This window comes from Vipera berus, assembly GCF_964194415.1.
Source record: "Vipera berus genome assembly, chromosome: 2".
Classification (NCBI taxonomy): domain Eukaryota; kingdom Metazoa; phylum Chordata; class Lepidosauria; order Squamata; family Viperidae; genus Vipera; species Vipera berus.
Window position 1 is genome coordinate 51,832,110 of NC_138203.1, and position 17,412 is coordinate 51,849,521.

The 17,412-nt window shown below is 38.3% G+C and overlaps 1 protein-coding gene across 1 annotated transcript in view; it reads right to left on the reverse strand.

Annotated features, from left to right (window-relative positions):
• Positions 1-347: 347 nt before the first annotated feature.
• Positions 348-17,412, reverse strand: part of SEMA6A (semaphorin 6A) — a 167,253-nt gene continuing 150,188 nt past the window's right edge. Inside the window, exon 20 of the mRNA XM_081321924.1 lies at positions 348-2,743. Coding sequence (XP_081178050.1) covers positions 1,554-2,743 — 1,190 coding nt within the window. The 3' untranslated portion in view covers positions 348-1,553. The remainder of the gene's footprint in view (positions 2,744-17,412) is intronic.

Genomic DNA, 17,412 nt, shown 5'->3' on the forward strand with positions numbered 1-17,412 from the left:
CGTTCCCTCACTGTTTCCAGGATGGCTTCGCGGGCCACATGAAACCACTTCGCGGGCTGCATCTGGCCCCCGGGCCTTGTGTTTGACATGTCTGCTCTACATTATACTTGGCAACTTTAAGACTTATGGATTTTAACTCCCAGCACGGCCAGCTGAGGAATTCTGGGAGTTGAAGTCCAAGTCTTAAAGTTGCCAAATTTGGTAGATTCTTATTCTAGGGGAATAAGAAAGGGTAGAGATAAATAAATATCTGATGTATTTGAAGGAGAGGGGAAACGATTGTACATACTACAGTTCACAAATATACACAACTCAAGGTGTAAGGCACAAATTTACATGTGGGGAAAAAAAGATGTATTCTCATCAAAACAAACTCAAGAGTGATAGAACTGAACACTATGCCTGGGGGGAAATTAGCGTGCGGATGAAAAACGCACTGTGCATTTTTGTTTGTCGGTTTGCCATCTCACATGCAAGGATGAAATGAGATGGCAGAGATCGAGTGGGTGCCTTCACAGAAAGGATCAACTACTGACAAAATCTGTGTTCATGGCAGTGGGGCATGGAAGTGTTCAAAGAGTTTATTTTGTAAGACATTAGTATTTTAGGAAGAAAAGAACTTTAGGGAAAAATGACATAGTGGGAGGTTTCTTCCTTGGTCTGCAACCTGACTTTAAAAGCTGGAAGCCAGCCTGCAGAATGGACTGACACTGAAGTAAGCATTTTCTTCTAGTTTGCTTTCCATTAAAGATCAGAGAGTTCAAACACAAAAGTTCAGAATTCCATCACCAACTTATTTAACTCAGTGAATTTATTGGAAAAATAAAAAGAGTTTTAATTACTCTAGTTAATGGGGTTTCTCGTTAAATAGGCATAATTTTCAATGTATTTTGTTTTTCCTTCTGGAAAGAGTTGCTCATATGATGGTAAGCATAAGTGATTTCCTTAGGATTTAAAAAAAGACAAAAAAGATGAACAATAAATAATCATAGTTACTTGCGTTAACAGTCACATGTTATTCATTAAGAGAGAAGAGTAGCAATAACCTATGACAGAGTTGTTCTTGCCCAACATGGCAAATCTGCTATAATCAAAAGGCTGTAACACTGATGGGCTTTCACAGTACCTGCATATAGTAAGAGTCTGTCATGGTTCAGTAAGAGTTAGCTTAAACAATGAGTTCCTTTTGTCTTTTTTGTGAGTTGTTCCTTTCTCAGGGCATTTTTGCTTTCAAAGCACTCATTTCCCAGTTCTAGGATGTTCTGTGCAGTTAAAAGTGAAGGATCACAGTCATCTTTCGTGTGTGTGCTTTTGGCTCAATGTTTGCAGTTAGTCTTTTGAGTGAAGAGCTGTTGTATTGTGGGGGTGGGTCCTACAGTTGCAAACCATAGACTGTATGGCCCGATTCCTTAAAAATATTCCACTTTTCCCCAGAGCAGAATGTCCTTCAGCTTTGCAGTTTCTTGGTCAGTTGAAACTAGCATTGCCATTGCTGAATCCTGGTTTCTAAGGATATTCCATGGTCCACAGCTGTCCCCCCCACCCCACGGTGATTATGTACACGCATCATTAGGCTTCATGGATGCTGAAAGAGGGGAAAAGGAGGGCTTGGGGGGTACATCTGGTTTTAACGATGGTGTGCGTTTCAACCCTGATCTTGTCAGCGAGTTGTATGTGGTGAGACTGGGCTGCCTAGAAACAGTCACAGTCTGACCCTGAGTAGCATGGACTTGTATGGAGTCCACTCTTTGTGGGGCAGGAGGAGGGTTGTCTCCCCTGCCAAAACTCTGATTTCTTGAAAGGTGGGAGGAATTAGAAGAATTAGTGTTATTTCTTTTGAGTGTTGATGTTTGGTGATTTCTCGTAAGCGAGTTCGTGGGGTAGTTTCTCTTGTAGTCCACATTATAAGCAGAAGAATGCATCTCCAGTCGCTTTCCCAGACTGCTCTGAGCAAGAGAGGACCCAGGGGGACCAAGAGAAGCTTCCCTCTGGGGGACTTTTGGTGGCATGCTATCCAAGTTTTCCACAAGGTTCACCCCATGGTTTGGGCTTTTGCCACTGAGATGCTCTTTTATGGTTTTGTACTCAAGAGTAGCATTTTGGTCCTCCATGGCCATCTGTGCCACATCACTCATTTTAGGCTGATCAACATATTCATGCTGATAGCTTTGCTGAGAAATAGGCAGGACTACAACGCTTGGGATGTGACTGGGGGAAGCCCTGAGAGGAAGGTCTGTAGGAATCACAGGTGATGCCATAGGGGGAATATCTTTTGTGCAGGCATTGATGAGATTCTGGTTTCTTTCCCAGTCTCTGCTACCACGGCTTGGCTTCCTCTTCTGCTGAAGTGTCGGGGTGGACTCTGGAGTAGGTAGAGCAGCCAAATCCAGATGATGTTGGTCAGCTTTGATGAGCATCTTGGCCGTGCTTCCCGGAGTAGCAAGCTTACCATTGTGCATGAGAGGGGTGAGAATGGCTTCAGGCTTTGGCTCTTTGGACTGAGTGTCTCCAAAGAGACCGCTGAGCTTGGTGACACTGTTCATTGAGCCTCGACGAGATTGGACCAGCTCCTTCTCCTTCCTCTGCACAATGGTCACATCTCGACGCCGATGGTCACAGATGCAGTACACTATGATCCCCGAGAAGACAGCTCCCATGACAAAGGCAAGAATGACTGCTATAGCCAGGAGAGTGACAGGCACCAACTGATCATGCCCTTTGAGATAACTCTCACGGATCACTCCTGCAACAGATATCACAAAATGGTAAGCAGAAAAGTACATGCTCAAATAGAATGATTCACTTTAACATCACTACAACAATATACTAGATGCCGCTCTGGTACTCTGGCAGAAAAATTGGTTTGGATTACCGTATATCACATTTGGTAGAAAATTCCTCAAATGGTACTTTAATGTCTGTAGTGACTCTGGATTTTGCCAGTATGTTGTCCCTCTACTTTCCATTAATTGGCCAGGAACCAAACATGAGCTCTTCTGGATAGGATGGAAATTCATGTATCCAAAATGTTTTAGGAGATCTGCACTGAACAGAGAGTTATGACTAGATGATCTGTGAGATCAGTTTCATCTCTGTGATACTAGAACTATATTGTGATGAACATTTGCTTAACAATGTCATCATATTTTGCAGATCATTTGAATATATGTAGTAAAAATCTACACTGTTATAATTACAGGTAAAAAAATTGCAGCAGAACAACAATGAAGGTGATTATCCTGGATGACAAAACTTTATAGAAAGCCCAGATTTTTTTTACATAATTAGAATAATATTTTAATGAATCTGGTGTTTCATTACTCATTATGAAATTGAACTGTTGTTCCTTTTTATAAGTGTCATGAAAGACGCATGGTATATCTACATACAATGTAAATTTTATGATTTTAGAAGCTGAAATGTTTTTTTAAAGACCAATTTTAACATTAGTTCTCTGTGGAGATTAGTATGCTGCAATAAGAAATTTGATATTTCATATAAGGACTAATTAGCTAAGAATAAACCTGAAGAATAAACTTCTCTAACTTTCTAACATTCAGGTATCACTACTAAGTGTCGATTTTCTTTTTCTTAAATGTATATCCTGCATTTTTAACTCAACAAAGTTAAACAAGAAATACACATAATGTAAAGCACAACAGTAAAATCTATACATTTAAAATCTAATGCAGAAGCAGTATCAGTGCAATAATTAAGTCAAAAGTTTAGTGATAGAAACATGTTTTTGTGTGTCTCCTAAATATGGGGCCAACAGGACCAAAGATGTCTCCTTGGGGAGAGCTCTTCTAAGTCCATGAGTCACACCTACAAGACAGCCTTGTCAGAGGCAAACCACCTCTTATGGGGAAATAACAGACACTCCTGGGAACTTTTATGAATGGGTCTAATCCTCATTTAAATTCATCACCTCATATACTGAATAAATCCCATCACATTAAGCATGCATGTGATGAAAAAAGATCTTTGTCTTGTATTTCTCCTTGGTGGAGAAAAATATTTCTATCTGCTTCCAATACACATATTTTAATTTGATGATGATGATGATGATGATGATGATGATGATGATGATGATAATAATAATAATAATAATAATAATAATAATAATAATAATAATAATAATAATAATAATAATAGTAAAAAACTAATGTTGTTGTATTGAAAGATCCAAGGAGGCAGTTCTGGAATATTGTTATAGATTTTTAATACAATGGGATTCTCTTTAGTGTATTACTTTTACATCTATAAAACATGGTGAACTCATTATCAATGGGCTGTTTATTCATTTTACCAAGTAGGGCCACCGTAAGTGAAGCTGAAAGAAAATGGAGTGCAGAATTCCATATGCTCCATTCTGCTCCCTGTCCCTTCCCATTTTTTAATGTTCCCAACTGCACTGGTTGCATTCAAGTAGATATCAGACAAACATATATCTGCAATGTCTTAATTTGGATTTTTGGAATGGATAAAGAGTTTGAATTGATGGCCTAATTGGACCGTGCAAATTCTACAGTTTTAAGTTTGATCCATTCCTTCGATTAATCTCATAGGTTAAAAACAGCTGTACCCCGGAATCACTTTCTAAATATGACCCAATAAGAAAGGCTGGATCCAATGAAAAAAAACAAACAATGCTCCAAGATCCAATTCAAAGAGGCAATTCTGAAGGGTTCATTGCTGATGAAAAGTCACCAAGTAATCTCAGATCAATGATCCTAAGGAAACAGCTGGCATATAGTACAAATCAACTATATGATCTAACTGAATATAGTATGATTTTGTTCATACTATAAAATATCATTAGCTTCACCATGTTCAAAAATATTAAATATGTCATTAGCTTCACCATGTTCAAAAATATTAAATATGTCACGGTGCTTGACATTTCTCACTAGTGAAGTTATTAAGTTATTAAAGTAGTTGAAACAAAAAGAGCTTTACAATGTCTACGGACTTGACAAAAAGGATCTTAAAAAAAGCAGACCACAATGAGAGGCAAGGACTGTTCAAACTCATTACAGACTTGTTTCTGAACTCATGAATAGAAATGGCAAGATACCAATAAAACCCTTGATGTGTAGGTTTTCTAACAACAGATTTTAGAGAAGGGTAGATCATAGTAGAAAAGCCAAATAGAAGACTAGTTTAGGGTCAGGCATTGGTGAATGGAAACAAACAAGCTTGTCTTTGTCAAATTATAGGACAGATGACTAATATAAATGGGATCATTCTTGTAGTGCCATTTTTGCAGTGTAACCTTCCAAATGAATCCAACTTAAACTCTTATAATTCCCAGCCACGGCAACCAAAACACTTCTGGGTAAAAGCACTGGATTAGAAAAAGTTGCCATTTGCATCTTGATGGTGAAACTCTACTTATCTCCCCAAAAGGCAAATATGGGCTAGTGTTTTGCCAAGGAGTTTTCCTGTCTTTTTTCTTTTGGCCCCTTCAAGTCACTGTTGAGTCTTGGTGACTATGTGGACTAGTCCCTGCAGTTTTGTTGGCAAAATTTTGGAAGTGATTTTTTTCTTGCCAGCATCCTAGGGCTAAGATAGAGTGACTGGCTCAGGCTTATGCAGCTGGCTTTGTTCCTAAAATGGGACTAAAACTCATAATCTCCTGGTTACTAGCCTGATGCCTTAAGCACTACAATAAATGATTTTAAGCCTTAGTGGGAGAAAAATAGTTACCTTTACAAAATGGGCACACCAGCGGCATAAATAACTATTTATTACTATCAGTGATGTTTGATTTGCTTTGCTTCAGTCTATTCAAAATATTTTTATTACCTTATATATTTTACATACATGTCAACAAAATGGTACCAGATGTGCCTATTATTTTTGTGATCACATCATTTACTAAGGGTAACCTTTTGTCTTCACAGTTGCAGTACTCCAACAACAACCACACTGACTGGATAAAGTGGCCATAGTGTGGCTTCCACAGCAGGGATATGTCATCATCTCCTTGTTGTTGAATTTAATATGGAGAAGACGACAAGACAGTCACCTTTCTTCCAGTCGTTGCAAATGCTGGCTTCCTTAGAAATGGGAGCAAAGTTCGGTAAGTGAAATACAATGGGATTTCTGGAAGGGGTGAGGAGGAAGCCACTAATTAAGTGTATAACATTTCAGTGATTACAAGTTCTGACCAGAAACTACACATGAAAAGAGTATGGCAGTTATTTTTAGCTTCCCAAGTTGGAATGATGCCTGCTGTAGTTGGTTGGGAAGTATCTCTCATCCACTTTCTTTACAACTCCAGACATGGCAGGGAATCTCTCAGGATGTCGGTCAATTCAGCAACTGAGTTACTCTATACTAATTGCATTGCTCCTTTTGTTTATAATGAAGAATATTCATTCATAAAGTGACAGGTTTTATTGTGTTAGAAACATATCCCTGTAGGCACTGTAATTTCATTTCTGAAATACACTCAATAAAGGTTTTAGCATTCCACTGATAACAGGACTGGGCTCCATCACACTATTTGCCTGAAATTACTTTGTGACAGGGAAATGCCATATTAATAGGGAATTTTTCACACTTCCCTTCCTTCCCCATCTAGGATTTTCTATACTGTAAATTTAAAACAGATTTAAGTCTTATTACAGACAAACAGGAAATGAAATTGGGTATTTTAGTTAAATTGAAAAGAATGTTAAAGCTTTTTAGACATTATAAGACCCTTCTGATATGGCTGAGATGAAATAAAATATGGTCAGCTGTTTATTCTGGGAGAGATGAAGGCATCTGTTTATTTTGGGAGAGCTCATGGCAGCTGGCATTTATTAGATTTAGATTTGAATATGCGAATATGGTTCATTGCAGATTACTAAATAATTGTAGTTCATCCCAGTTTCATTAGTTCTTTTCAGAGTATAGCATTCCTCTAAGGGTATAAAAATAAGAAAGTGCTCTTGTAACTTTCTTGTCTAAGTCCTAGTGCTTTCTGGTAGCTTTAGCAAATGTACAAAATATAGTTTCTGGATGCTGGATTTCTGCATACAGTTCTAGGAAAAAATATTTACCCTCTTTCACATTGTCTGAATTTTTTTGTATATCTTTACTATTAAATGCCATCAGAACTTCCTGTAGGCCCTATAAGGGAAATCTGAGGGATTAAATAATACTAAAGATAAAAGTCCTGCTATCATTTCCTGCACTTCGTAAACAATGTAAACAAATCCAACATGCCTAAGTGAAAAAAAAATTAGGTTTAGTAACTTGTAAGAGTAATCATTACAAGCAAGCTTTTCCCACAACTGTGATTAGTCTCTCATATAACTGCATAGAAATGCTGGTCTTGCACCTTGCTTCAGGTCCTGTCACAACATTCTTTGGGCCTTAGATCTGAATGTTGTCGACCATTCCAAAAACCTGTATTGTCCTTATTCTCTTACAGATATGTATGTATGGGTTGAGACCTTTGTCTTGCTATATGATCCATTTTTCCTTTGGTTTCGGGTCAAATGGACTGATATTTCCTGTACAATTTTCTGATACAAAGCAGAATCCATGCTTCTTTCAATGATTTCAGGTCATTCGAAGTCCTGAGGCAGCAAAGCACCCTCAAGGCATGACATGCCACTTTCATGTTTGACAACTGGTATTAGAACCTTATTATACACTGTCTGTTTTTCACTAAACCTTGTGACAGTCATGTGGTTGGAAATTTTTTTTCTTTGGTTTGTCCTAGGAATGCTCCTCCAAAAATCTGGTGTGTCATCCTGGTGCTTTTCTGACAAACTAAGCTGAACATCGCTGTTCTTCTTTGGGAGAATAACTGTTTAGCTCCTCTCCAATATCTATCTCATTTTACCCTCTCTCATGTACACAGACTTCAAGCTAAAGTAAGGGAGTGCTACAGATTCCTGGAAGTTCTTCTGGAATCTTTTATTATTTCCTGGATGATTTTGTACCAAGTTCTGGTCTTTTTTTATTATGATTCGTTTTACAGCATAGCTGCTCTTGAGAAGGTTCACATTGTCCCAAATATTCTCTCTTTGAAGAATCTATATCGGACTGTGACTGTGGATTGGGGGAAGCCCAGAGCTTCAGAACTTTTTTACAGACATTTCTTGGGAGCAGTGTATGAAACACCTCAAGAAATCTGTAGGGTGAGAATTTATTTATTATGACAGGAGCTAAAGTTTGTGAGAATTATATAAAACAGGTCTCACCCAAATTAGCTTACTGAATGATGTGTTGACACAACTGGCCTTGTTCTCCATTTAAATGAATTGTTCGAACTGGGATGGGGAATAACTTTTTCACATGGGCTCAGAACATGTTGAATGATCAGTGTTATTTCTCCACTCAGACTCCCTGGATAGATCAGTAAGACCCACAGATTTATGATAATGTTCAGGGCCAAGAAATGCAAACATTCAGAAGATTCCCAAAAGGGAGAATATTGTTTTATGGATCTGCATTGTTATATAAAAATATGAAACGTTTGTTGTAGAACCTATAATTTTATTTTAATAGGTACCAGGTTGAATTGGCAGGTGATAATTTCTTCTTTTTGCTTGTCTCAGGTATGAAAAAAAAGATAGAAAAGAAGGTTGAGGTAGAATGCATTGGGATAGTCCTAGCCAGTCCAATGCGATTCTGCAATACTGAATTGAGGCCAGCAGTTCCCCAGCAGCCAAATAGAGGGTACAAGAACTTTCTGCCACATTGACCCAACTAGGCCTATCTGTTGTGATTCAGGGTCAGCCTGTGGGTTCGGCAGTTGGGTCGGACGATTCAGAGGAGGAGGAGGAGGGGGGTGTTGGAGAGGTTGCTGAGGGGGTTGGAGAGCTTGCTGATGAGAGCCCTCAGCCAGGCCCCTCCCACCTGGTCACGACGCAGACCCAGCTGTGTGAGCCTCACAGCGTGGATGAAGATGACCCACAGCTGCCCTGTTCAAGGACGCCCGATGCAGGAGGCAGTCAATCAGGAGTAAACAGAGGAAGGCAATGGGGCACCTCGGAAGGAGGCAGAGAGAAGCCATGCCCTGAACTGTATAAAAGGGGCATGTGTGGGAGGGCTGGTTTGCTGAAGGCAACCGTTTGAATAGTTCCTGTTTCATGGTTCGTGTTTGCTCTCTTTGCTCTGTTTATGTTTTTATGTTAATAAATTTGGCAGGCTTAGTTCCAGCCTCTTGCCTTCTTGTAAAAGGGGATGTCCCTGCCTTATCTGCAGGGCCGGTAGCAGGCTGGTACAGAACACTATCTTTCTTCTCATTCTCTTTGCCAGATAGACATGCAACCAGGGCAGGATTACTGTTGCCATCTGATGTTTCAAGCCCTGGCAGCAGTGTTAATTCTGAAAGAACATTTACTGCTGTTGCCCCTGCCTTGGGAACATCTTGCTCCCATAGTTGAGGCTGCATTTCTGGCTTTCCAAAAGTGCATTAAGTTCTGGCTTTGTCAACCAGCACAGGGATCCAATAATGGTATGCTCTCTCTGTCTTTTTAACTTTGTACATAGATCTTTTAAAGGATTTTTATAGTCTTCCTTTTATTTATAAGATGCACAGTCACGCATACATTTGAAATGAGCGGCATATAAATTTCATCAACAAATAAATTGTCAATGTGCAGAAGAGTAAGAGACAAACTGGCACTCTTAAGAAAGCTTTCCAAAGCAAAACAATATAGTAGATTGAGCAATTTACGAATAAAAATACATATTTAGTACTGCTGCTTTTAGGACCAAATAATAGTTTTGAACAATACAGGTATTTCCCGAGTTATGAGTGTTCATTTAATGTTCGTTTGAAGTTACACGATAAGTTCCCCCTAGTGTTTATGAGAAAATCCCAAAATTACGAATGTTGCAGCACCATGGCAGTTGTTTGCCCTTACGAACAACTGCAGAGGCTCTGCAATATTCACCCTATCCCCCCAATCTCCACAATTGCTTCCTGCTTCCTTCCTGCCATCCTGGACTCACCTTGAGAAGATCTGTCTCCTCTCTGCCACGATTTCTGCCTTTGAGGGAGAGGAGAGTCAATGGAAGCTCCTGGATGCTGTAATATTGCACGAGTTCAGGCACCCATCGTCTTTTGCAGAGAAAGGGTACCTGAACTTTTGTGAGATCAGGGACCCCAGAAACTTTCATTTTTGGCACAAATTCTGTGCCTGTCTCCTGCTCCGCCCCAACACCTTTCCGCCACCACTGGAACACCTTTTATCCAAATGGAGACCTTGGGGAGATGGGGAGCTCTGTCTCTGAGCAAATGGGGTGGTTGAAAACACAGTGAATCACTGAGTTTTCAAGCATTGCATTTGAATACCGATGGAGCTTCCCATTTTCCCAAGGTCTCCATTTGGATAAAAGGAGTTTGAGCACTTAGGGACACTTGGAAATGCAGTGAATTGATGGGTTTTGAATAGCCCCATTCCTCTCTGTTTCTGAAGCACCCTATTGGCACTCACACGGAGCTTCCAATCTTGTCATGTCTCTGTTTAGATAAAAAGTATTTCAGAGGCAGCGACTTGGTTTTTTTCGCTCTTAGTGGAAGGAAATGGAGGTGCAGAGCAGGATTGCTCTCAATAAGGCCAGCGCACGTGAACAGCAGCACAGCCACATCTGTCTCTATGGAAATCAATGAAAAGCATATGCTTTGCACACAAAAGTCCTAGGTTCATTGTCCAGATCCATTTTCTTTAGCTAAGGTATTGGAACTCTGGCCAACTCCTATTATAACTGTAGACCAATCTTCCCTAACCTAATACCCGCTGGAGACATCGAGAGAATGTGGCTTCTAATTTGGGATGTTAGTTCAAAGCATGTTAATCCAAGGTATGTGGACCTAAACATATTGAAGGTAGATAATATTGAACCATACAAGTTAAAGATCAACTTATATCTCTCTTTTAATGAACCTTTAAAAATGAGATAAGATGGACTAGAAGCCTGGAAGGTATTAAGGTAGTTAGTCTCCACAGATATCAGGCTACTGAAAGGCAACAGGTTGTCTAACTATTCTGAATTAGTACATCTGAGAAGAGTTAAAGTTTGAAAGCCTGGCAGAGGATGGAACTGTTTCACGCTTCTCTGAAAGAAAGCCACAAAACTGTGGAGTGGTATCTAGAAAATAAAGCCAGAAATTAAATTTCTGCTGCTTTGTTAGCAGATTGCTCAAATGCCTTTCTTGCATCTAGTGTCAATCAATAAATGGGCTGTTGACTTGCTTAGAGAGTTGTTTGTGTTTGGCAAATAGTTTGAACGGAAGCCATCTTTTGAACAAAGGCCTATTGCTTGGTATAAATGAATTGGAGAAGGGCTGGAAGAACATTTGCCAAGGCTTTTGTTATCACTATGTTTTTGGATTAGCTAATGACACCGATACTCTTAAGCTATTTTATTTTAGGTATTTATTCCTTTTTTCTCTGTCTTTTTGAAAGCACTCTCCTGTGTTCAAAGAAAAAATAAACAAATGATACAATCCTGGAAGCTGTTTCAGTGCTTGGGCTTTAAATAGCTCATAGAAAAATGTAAGCCAGCAATTCACTACTAAGGCATTAAGTTCTGGATCACTTTTTCTGATGAACACCATTATTATTGTTCGCAGAGTAAGACTGCATATGTGCTGAATATGTAAAGGGAAGATGAGACTAAACAGCCAATTCCTATTCCCCAATTCCTCAATCACCCAGATTATAAATTGTAAGATACTCCCATGTAACACCTCTGCTCCGCGAACTGCATTGGCTTCCGGTTGCCCTCCGGGTGAGATTCAAGGTGCTGGTGATGACCTATAAAGCCCTAAATGGCTTGGGTCCGGGATATCTGAGGGAGCACCTGCTGCCGGCATCAAGCTCCCTTCATCCTGTGCGCTTCCACAGGGAGGGTCTTCTCAGGGTACTGCCGGTAAAAGATTGCTGGCGGACAATACCCAGGGGGAGGGCTTTCTCTGTGGGTGCACCGGCCCTCTGGAATCAGCTGCCTGTAGAGCTTAGGACTGCCCCTGACCTTTGCTCATTCCGCCGGGACCTGAAGACCTGGCTCTTTGAGCTCTCTGGCCTGGTCTGAGCATATTAATTGGGATTTTAACTGTTTTTTAACTGGGGTTTTATTGCAAGGTTTATATAATTCTTTTAATTGATTTTAAGTTTTGTAACTGTTGTATCTGTTTTTTTAAATAACCTTGTGAACCACCCTGAGTCCTATGGGAGAAGGGCGGTATAATTAAATAAATAAATAAATAAATAAATAAATAAATAAATAAATAAATAAATAAATAAATAAATAAATAAATAAATGACAGATGGATCCAAAGACTCTAATTTATAGGCATTTATTTTAATCCTTGAAATGAACTTTAAAAACATCCATAAGATTGGGAAACCTACATAAACTATTCTTGTTCTAGGTGCTGAAATGAATGCCCAACAATTGAAGGGAGAGCATGCTACCACATCTATGCATGTGGATTCTGCACATTTAGAAGATTTACAGCCTCTGTCTATATATAACCTGTTTATTGATAAATGGGATTTTAGGTAGTATGTACTTGCTACCAAGATCTACTTACAGTACTTCCCTGCCCCAATATATAAGTATTCAATGGCATACACTTTTTTGTCATGGAAAGAGGTTAGGCAAGCCTTCCTGAGACAAGCCTAAGGTTTTCTCCCAGTTACTGAAGGGAAGGAATGATTCTACTCTGCCCCAATCTTGCTTAGATGAAAGCTGGAGATTCCATTGACCTTTGTGTTTCCTACATACAAGCAACGAAACAACACCACGCATAGTTTATCCTGTTGTGAGAACAATGGAGGACCCAGATTGTTGGGGGCAATTAAGCTGACTTTGTAATAATGCCGCTTGGGGTGTGTGTGAAAGCCCTAATAAGCAGGCATATACATAGAATGAAGGCTACTGCTAAGTTTGTAAGCCGCCCTGAGTTTTCGGAGAAGGGCGGGATATAAATGGAATTAAAATAAATAAAATAAAATAAATAAAATAATCATCGATCTGTGTCTCTGTTGGCGCATTAGAAATGTTACTGGTTAAAGGCAGACACAACTCAGTTGTTATCTGGATGACAGTTACAGAGACACAATGGAACCACCATTGCTTTGTAGGCACATACTCTCTCACTTACTCTGAGTATTTTAAAGATTTCACCTGAGTCCAGGGGCATGCCCTAGAAATGACATATGTTTAATTGATAACTATATTGGTTGTACTTTGATCAAGAAGAAATTTAAAGAAAACTAAAATGGGAGTTATAGTTTTAAAATAAATTTTGATAGAGGCAATTTATTCTATTTTTGGAGGTAAAACCAGCAGCTTCTTTATATGAATCTGTTTTTGGAATGAAAAAAAAAATCCCAGAGATTTGTTTTGTAAAACACTGACATTCTATGCATGTTTTTTTTAAAAAAATTCCTTCTCAGTCCCCAAACGTCATTTTTCTAGTATTTTATGATAGCTGGGAAATCTTCAGAATGGATCACAAACCTCATGTGAATGCTATCAGGCTATAATTAGAAGTACGGTACTTAAATCTGCTTAGCTGGTTTGACCTTGCAACAAAAATGTTGTATCAGAAATATCTTAATTTGGAGCATAGCAATTCAGACGGTTTGCAAGTATTGTAGCATCCCAGATCCTGAGATTTCCTTCCTAATATCTGTGGCAAAATTTGAGCAATATGATTTTTATTCCTCCCCTTCCTCCCCAAGTGTTATAATTCCATTCAAGTTAGAATGGAAGATACCTTTGTGGACATCCCATCCTGCTATTATTCTAAAATCCTTCTCTGAAAAATGCAAAGAAATAAGGTATAGAATTTCAACTCCACCTCTTTGGTAATATTATATCATTACATGGTCTCTGTCACCCCTTGGAAGTTCCATAAGGCAAACTACACAACTCATGACTCCTCATGAGTGTATGATCCACAGAGTGTATGATCATCTGTATCATCTTATGTCTGTTTGGCTAATGTGATTAATGGTTTATGCAACATATATTGCACTCATGACTATAATTTACTAATGGCAAATGAAGTGTAAATATATATTATACTGTTGGCTTTTTGGAAACCCTTTATTGACTTTTTATGTAAATCGCAAAACAATGAACTTATGATTTATGGTTTGTACAGATTATATGCTGTAACCATATAATAAGAGGTAAATTTTATAACTGCTGTAAAGGAGATCAGTAGCAATGTCTTAGCACAGATGGAGTTAACTGGGACATGGTCCTCCTTGAAACCCAAAAGGGTTTCATTCTGCTACTACTGATAAAATGGGCAGTGTTCTCAGGAATGGCCACCTGTATTTTAGATCCATAAAGGGACATGTCTCTCCTGGCTGTCAAGGCCTCTCAGGAGACAACATGTGGATGGATACATGTGGTGGTGCTTCTTTGAGGGAGATGGTAATTCTGTCAGGTCTGAGGGAGGCTATGATCTCTCTCTCCAAGAAACCATTGTTGATTCCCTCAGATTCCATCCATTCTCCAGTCTTCCCATTTGTTATTTTCAACAGCACCTTCTGTTCTTTTCACTTATGTAATACATGCCTTGCTCCCATTCATTCATAGTCCGGGGAAACCATCTCTTTTTAAATAATGAATAAGATCTGGGGCTTATATTCTCTTTAGGAATAATTTAAAAAACCCCCAAAAGAAATACTCTTGAATATAATTTTAACCAGATTAATTTGGAGAATTTTAAGTGCTTTAAAACAATTATCAATTATTACATCACCTTTGGAATATGCAATAGGATTTTAATTAGTAATTAAATTAATCATAACATTATACACCCACATTAATCACTGAGAAACACAAACCACAAAAATGCTAATTTAAAAATAAAAGCATATTTAAATATCTTCATGAGTTGGATGTGGAAATAAGCAATTTTAATCCTTTTTCCAAATAAATCTGGGAGCTGTGATTCAGAAGAAAAAACTGGATACTCCAAACAGCCTAAGAAATAGATGAATTATTGTCTGTGTAAATATAGCTTGCATGTAAATCAGTTAATATTAAGCATATTTAGAACTCTTTTATTTATGCACTTTTAGCTCCCTTTCCTAAACTAAATTATTTGCTTTTAATTTTATTAACTGGAAGTCACATGCAATGCTTTGGAGAATAGACAGTTGCCCTGGCAGGACATGTTTACCTTTTATTTCTATATCCTTTCTGAGATATAAATTGCCTGGGTGAAGCTGTTATGTGTGGGGTGGTGGTGGGAGGGAGCGGAAAGCAAGTATAAAAACTGTACTGTGTGCAGCAGAAATAATAGTTGTTTTGGAGGAAGGGAATAAAAGATAGTTAAACTACTTTTTCTTTCCTCAACTCAACTTTGCCATTATTTTTATAAAGAATTTTCATGACTTATGGTTTAGTTCAAAATAATTTTTCCAGTGGAACTGGAGACATAAATATTTGGAAACAAGATCATGTCTTACGATAACTTAATAATTTTAAGCATCTAAAGGGTGTAGATGGTGCATTCTCTCGTGGAAAACCTTAACTCTGGATATCTAAAGGGCATCTTCTAGGTGTTTTTGAGGGCTTCTTTAGATCATCTGAATGTTGATAAGGGTAGACTTGTTTTGGTGCAAGGGTTTGTTTTCTTTTCTTGAAATGAAGTTGCCTTACGTTTTTTTTAATGTATTTTACATGTTTGTGTACACACACACACACACACACACACACACACACACACAAAATGGTAGGAATTGTATCCCACTGTGATATAGCAATAGGGAATAATAAAAGAGGCAATTCTGTATAAGGACTCACAATCTTAAGTTAGGAAAGTTCATGGCTCATTTTATCTCAAATAATGGATATATCTATAGAGCAGGGCTCAGGACACCAGAGTGTATATGCCTGCCTAAATTCTTCACAAAGTTGAACTACTTTAGTTTTGGAACCATATTAAATCTTGAATCTCACCAATGCCAATACTGTTCAGCTGTCAAAATGTGAAGTGAATTGCCAACAGCGAGTATTTGTGTTTTGCTAGACTACTGTGGTATGCCTTCTAAAAACGAGTGGAAGATTAAAAAAGACTAAATGAAACTAGCCTATATTTATTCCTGAGACCTGTTTTTCTTATTATAGTTCTGCATCCAGATGTCAATTTAAGTCTAATAACTAAGTAAAAATACATACATAGGGATATAATTTAGCCTTTAAGATGTATCATGAGCATCTATTCATTATCGCAATGATGCTAAATTACAAAATATGCATTGTGAGATCATGATGCAAGATCTGGCCTTTCATATTAAATTGCAATGACACAAGCAAATACCTAATTGATGGAGTTGGCACACATTTTATCACTTGCTTTTGTGCTGCTTTGTAGACTCTTATGTGTTGGGTCAGATCTGAAGAGATTCAAATTCTAAATTTCAACCAAACGGCTAGCTGGATGACTTTGGGACAGTCATCCTTTCTCTTTCTGAAGGAAATATAACTATAAAACCCATATAATGTATGCATGCAAATGTATATTATGTGTCTGTACCCTGGGTGATTCTGAAGTGAGTCTCGCTGAGGTTTGGGGCTGGAGGGGTCTTGGGGCAGCTGCTGGAACTGAAGCAATGAAACTGTGGGTGCTCCATCACTGGAGGGTTTCAAAAAGAGACTGGACAACCATTTGTCTGAAATGGTATAGGGTCTCCTACTCCAACAGAAGGTTGGACTAGAAGACCTCCGAGGTCCCTTCCAACTCTATTATCCTATGTTATTCTATGTACTCACCCTAAATAAGCTGACTTATTTATATTAGTTTGTCTAATTTGAATATGGGTTGCTGATTGATGGAATGCTCTGTAATTATGTAGCCTATGGTAGTGTTATCTTATAGTGTTTGCCTAGTTTTCTTCATCTTCACAATCAATTGGTATGGGTATATTTCTGTCCTCATAGTAAAGCCATACTGTATATACTGTTGTAGAGTACTGCTTTTAGGCAAGATTTATGTCAGTTTTCCATATTGTCAAATATAACTATTTTTCTATCGACTCATATAAATGTTTGGTTTCAAATCTATTTTCCACTTTGGCTTAAATCTCCTACTTAAAAATAAACCTTTTATGACACACCTGAAGGCTGTTTACAAGAACTGGGCAGTTATTAATCAAAAAATATACTGAGGAAAAAGGACACTATAGGGTGTTAATTAATTTAAATAAACTTCTGCTTCATTATAAACAGTAAAGATATTTATGTCTTGATCTGAAAGAGGATGTAGTAGGTTAAAATATAAGACAGTTCATGCAATTCAATAGAAAGCAAATATGTATAAATTATTACTTGGTTTCTAATTACAGATCCCTGCCAGGTATTGAAGAAGTGGCGGAAAGAGAGACAGAACAGGACTAATGCTACTTGGAAACCCCAGCACCTCAAGTG